The sequence below is a fragment of the Eptatretus burgeri genome, chromosome 14 (assembly GCF_056783735.1).
Source record: "Eptatretus burgeri isolate ZD-2024b chromosome 14, Ebu_testis_v1, whole genome shotgun sequence".
Taxonomy (NCBI): Eukaryota; Metazoa; Chordata; class Myxini; order Myxiniformes; family Myxinidae; genus Eptatretus; species Eptatretus burgeri.
Window position 1 is genome coordinate 56,039,293 of NC_140974.1, and position 3,490 is coordinate 56,042,782.

Here is a 3,490-nt window from a genome sequence, read left to right on the forward strand (position 1 = left end):
ACTTTCCCCTCTGTTCTGACAAATGGTGAACGTGGACAAAGCTCATACTGTGATGCTGTCTCAAAGTGGAAATCTCATAAACCTCGTTATCTATTTCCACAAACTTATTGACGGAGGTTTACTTGAGCTTACGGACGTCACCATCAGCTCCTCAGAGACTGGGCATTTTCCCTCAAGGCAAATCTAAACTTCTTATGACCTACAAGGCCTTCAACCACTACTCAATTGAATACTATTCTCCTCTCTGGGTGCTGGTTGTGCTACATCTCATCTCATCTCTCTTCTCCTTCTTCCTTGTTTTACAATACAAAGCTCTCAACATCATGGCACTTCCACCACCAAACCTGAAACTCAAGGCCTGATGCTTTCCAAACACAAGTGGGTGACCTCTCTGCTTTTTACCACCTCTATTCTGATCTTGCTTCATACCTGCTGTCAATCCTCCTCCCCTTCCCAGTCTCCCAAGGATAAACAGATTCTTTCAACAGTCCCCTTTTCATGATCACCCCCCATCCTTTGTTCATCTTTTCTACGAGGATGCAATCCCACTCTTTCTTCCAGGGCTTCAATGGAGCAGTGCACCACTATTTCACATCATCCTCCATTATCATATTTTACAAGCCTGGTGCTGGTTTAATGGTTATGGTGGCTGGCTTAAGATTTTAAGGTCTTGAGTTTAAGCCCCTTGTTCATTGAATCAACAACAGGTGGGTTGACTCAGCCAGTTATCCTTCCGAGGTTGGCAAAATGAGTACCAACTTGCTGATAACAGGGGGCACTGCATCAGCAGCACAGCCACACCCCCAGAAAATGATGCAGCCAATCAACCACAGGCTGCATGTGAATAAATAAATAAATATTTTCTGCTACCACCATTCACCCTCTCCTATCCAAGCTCTCTTACTCACAACTTACTGGGTTTATTCCCTGTCCTTTCTTTTCTCATTCATTCCATTGCTCGTTCTGGCCATCCACCTGTTGGCTCATTCAGTGCGCGACCTCGCTGCTCTTCCCGGAGCCTCGACTTTGTATCAAAAAATAAAATAAAACGATACAACATGGTCGTATATCTTTGGAAACCAAACAAATTCTGACCAAGGACGAAACATTGAAACAGAACAAGTGAAAATTGGTGCGAGGGGACAATTTGAGAACGTGACACGGCCATGATGGCCCACACAGCCTCTTATTCCACAGACAACACTTTCACACAAGGTGTCGTCTTCAACCAATCGCACAGAAACTGCGGTCAGTTCCCAACCTCACACACGTCAAGCAACACGTCCCACTACAACCACGGAAAACCCACCTGGGCCGGGCTCTGCCCTGAGCAACAGAGGGAGGCGGAATTTATTCACGATCAGGTCGAGAGGCCACGAGACGGAGCTCCAGCGAAGCAGGGCCCCGGAGACGCTGAGGCTGTCCATGCCGGCCGCTAGCCGGGGAAGCGTAGCAACGACCTGGGCCGCGCCATGTTGGGCGCTCGAGGGGCCCGGAAGTGGAGACTAGGAGAGCATGGGGTAAACAAAGGGAAGGACTCTTCTTCACCACACACGACAAACTTTACCTTTCGCTGTTTCTTTAAATGCAATGGCAATACCGTCTATCCTCTCATATAACGTGTACACAGGTAAACAATAAATCAAGATGCAGCGTTAACTACATAAGAATTGAGTGAGGCCTCAACAAGAAGTGTTCGGTGTTGGTCAGCACAGAGAAGAAACTATACTGGTCAGACTACCATGGAGATTGTTCAGCGATTTGATTCTGGACCGAACGACACAAGCATATGAGGAGCGACTGAAAAGAGAGGACTTTGTACATGACAAAGGTAAATGGCAGAGATGTTTAAGATGAAGGATATAAACAAAAGTGCGGAAGATTTTTTTCAGCAAAAGACAGTGAGAGGAGCAGGGGTCACAATCCTTAAGAGTCCGGATAGTCGCAAGGTGGGAATCTTTCACTCAGGATGTAATAAATTCATGGAATATTCCCGCTGGAAAGGTCGTGACAGTAGAAACGGTAGTTCGGTTTAATATTGAATTCGATAGGGGATATTAGATTACTTTTCGTGAGCAGGTTTGATGGACCTCCCACGTTGAATTTCCCTGTGAGACTCGTCAGGAAACTGCCGCAAGTGATACCGACATGGCGTCATTGTTACAGAACCCGCTCTGAACCTGGGAGGTCTGGGGTTCCAACCCTAGCCGAGTCATACCAGACTTTTTTAATAGTTCATGGATTAGGCACGAATAAACAACCATAGGTTGGTAATAATAGCACCGGGCGTAGTGGCGTGCGCCTGTAATCTGGCTACTCGGAGGATCGCTTGAAGATGGGAGCTCTGCACTTGGGCCGCGCAATGAGAGGGTGTAGGGCAGCCGGGAATCATGGCGAAACCCAATCCTTATCCCTGTGTCGTAAGAGGCGACCAGGGTTGCGTCAGGAAGGGCATCCGGCGTAAAACCTATGCCAAATCAGTATGCGGATCATAACGGATGATCCGCTGTGGCGCCCCTAACGGGAGCAGCCGAAAGACGAACAACAACAGGTTGGTAATAATAGCGGACTTTGATGACACTTACGTCGACCTGCGCGTGTCAAGGTTCCCTGCAGGGGAGCTCACATGTTTAAAAAGGAATTCAGAAAAGAAAAAAAAACGTTTAACTTCGTAAAAATCACAGCGACAGCTGCTGGACAAAAATGGACGTGTTCAGATGAACTTGGAACGACTCGTCCACACAACTGTAACATGAGCCTCGACAGTCTCCAGAAAAAAATAATCATAATAATTTTAAAAACACCCCTACCCCCCCCCCCCAATACTTATGGGGACATGTATTTATTATGCAAGGAAGAAGATTAATGATGGTTTCAAACCGGTGCTACACGGTACATTAAGGACGTAAAGTTTTGTCGACATATTTTTTTTTGTAAAAACCTTTTCTGATAAGTGTTGATTCTGGTTTATCGGTCATTTCGATAAAGCTTCACCCTGATCACTCAATCACTCGACAAATTATTGCAAACTTCCTTCTTACAAAACAATGAACTGATGAATGGGATCAGTATGCAGAAGATAAAGACCATAATGCAGCCAGGACCCAGGTAAAGTCCACAGGGTAGACTTTAAATGAAAGATGCATCTCAGCAACGTGCCAATTCGAGCCAGAGGCCACAGGAGTCGAGTGGGGTTGAAGCGATTCGGAGACGAAGGTGAAAGCCAGGGTTTCAATCAAGTTTACATCAGAATCCATCAACGGGTAAACGGGTATAGAAAAGCATTTTAGACAATCAGTGATCACCTCGTGACTGAGAAAGGCAGGGAGTCTAGGAAGTGGTTTCCTCGAAGTGAAACTTCCACCAGGATGAGCATCTTCCATCTGCAGGTTAAATAAATTACAGGTGTACCGAGCATCCATGGTGCACACCTTGTCAAATCAAAATGAAGGTCCAATAGAATAAAATCGATAACGAGTCACCACTTGGA

At 46.1% G+C, this 3,490-nt stretch overlaps 1 protein-coding gene across 5 annotated transcripts in view; it reads right to left on the minus strand.

The window, feature by feature from the left end:
- The window catches only part of LOC147013252 (GRB2-associated and regulator of MAPK protein 1-like), a 66,069-nt gene extending 62,630 nt beyond the window's left edge, over positions 1–3,439 (minus strand). For 4 of the 5 annotated variants that reach the window (XM_085854932.1, XM_085854931.1, XM_085854930.1 and 1 more), the window contains exons 1-2: positions 3,306–3,439; positions 1,310–1,505 (exon numbers count right to left, since the gene is read on the minus strand). In XM_085854932.1, coding sequence (XP_085711058.1) covers positions 1,310–1,505; positions 3,306–3,422 — 313 coding nt within the window. In that variant the 5' untranslated portion in view covers positions 3,423–3,439. Of the gene's footprint in view, positions 1–1,309; positions 1,506–1,741; positions 1,927–3,305 lie in introns of those variants that run through there. The other variant, XM_085854933.1, reaches the window with a different exon arrangement.
- Between the last annotated feature and the right edge of the window lie 51 nt (positions 3,440–3,490).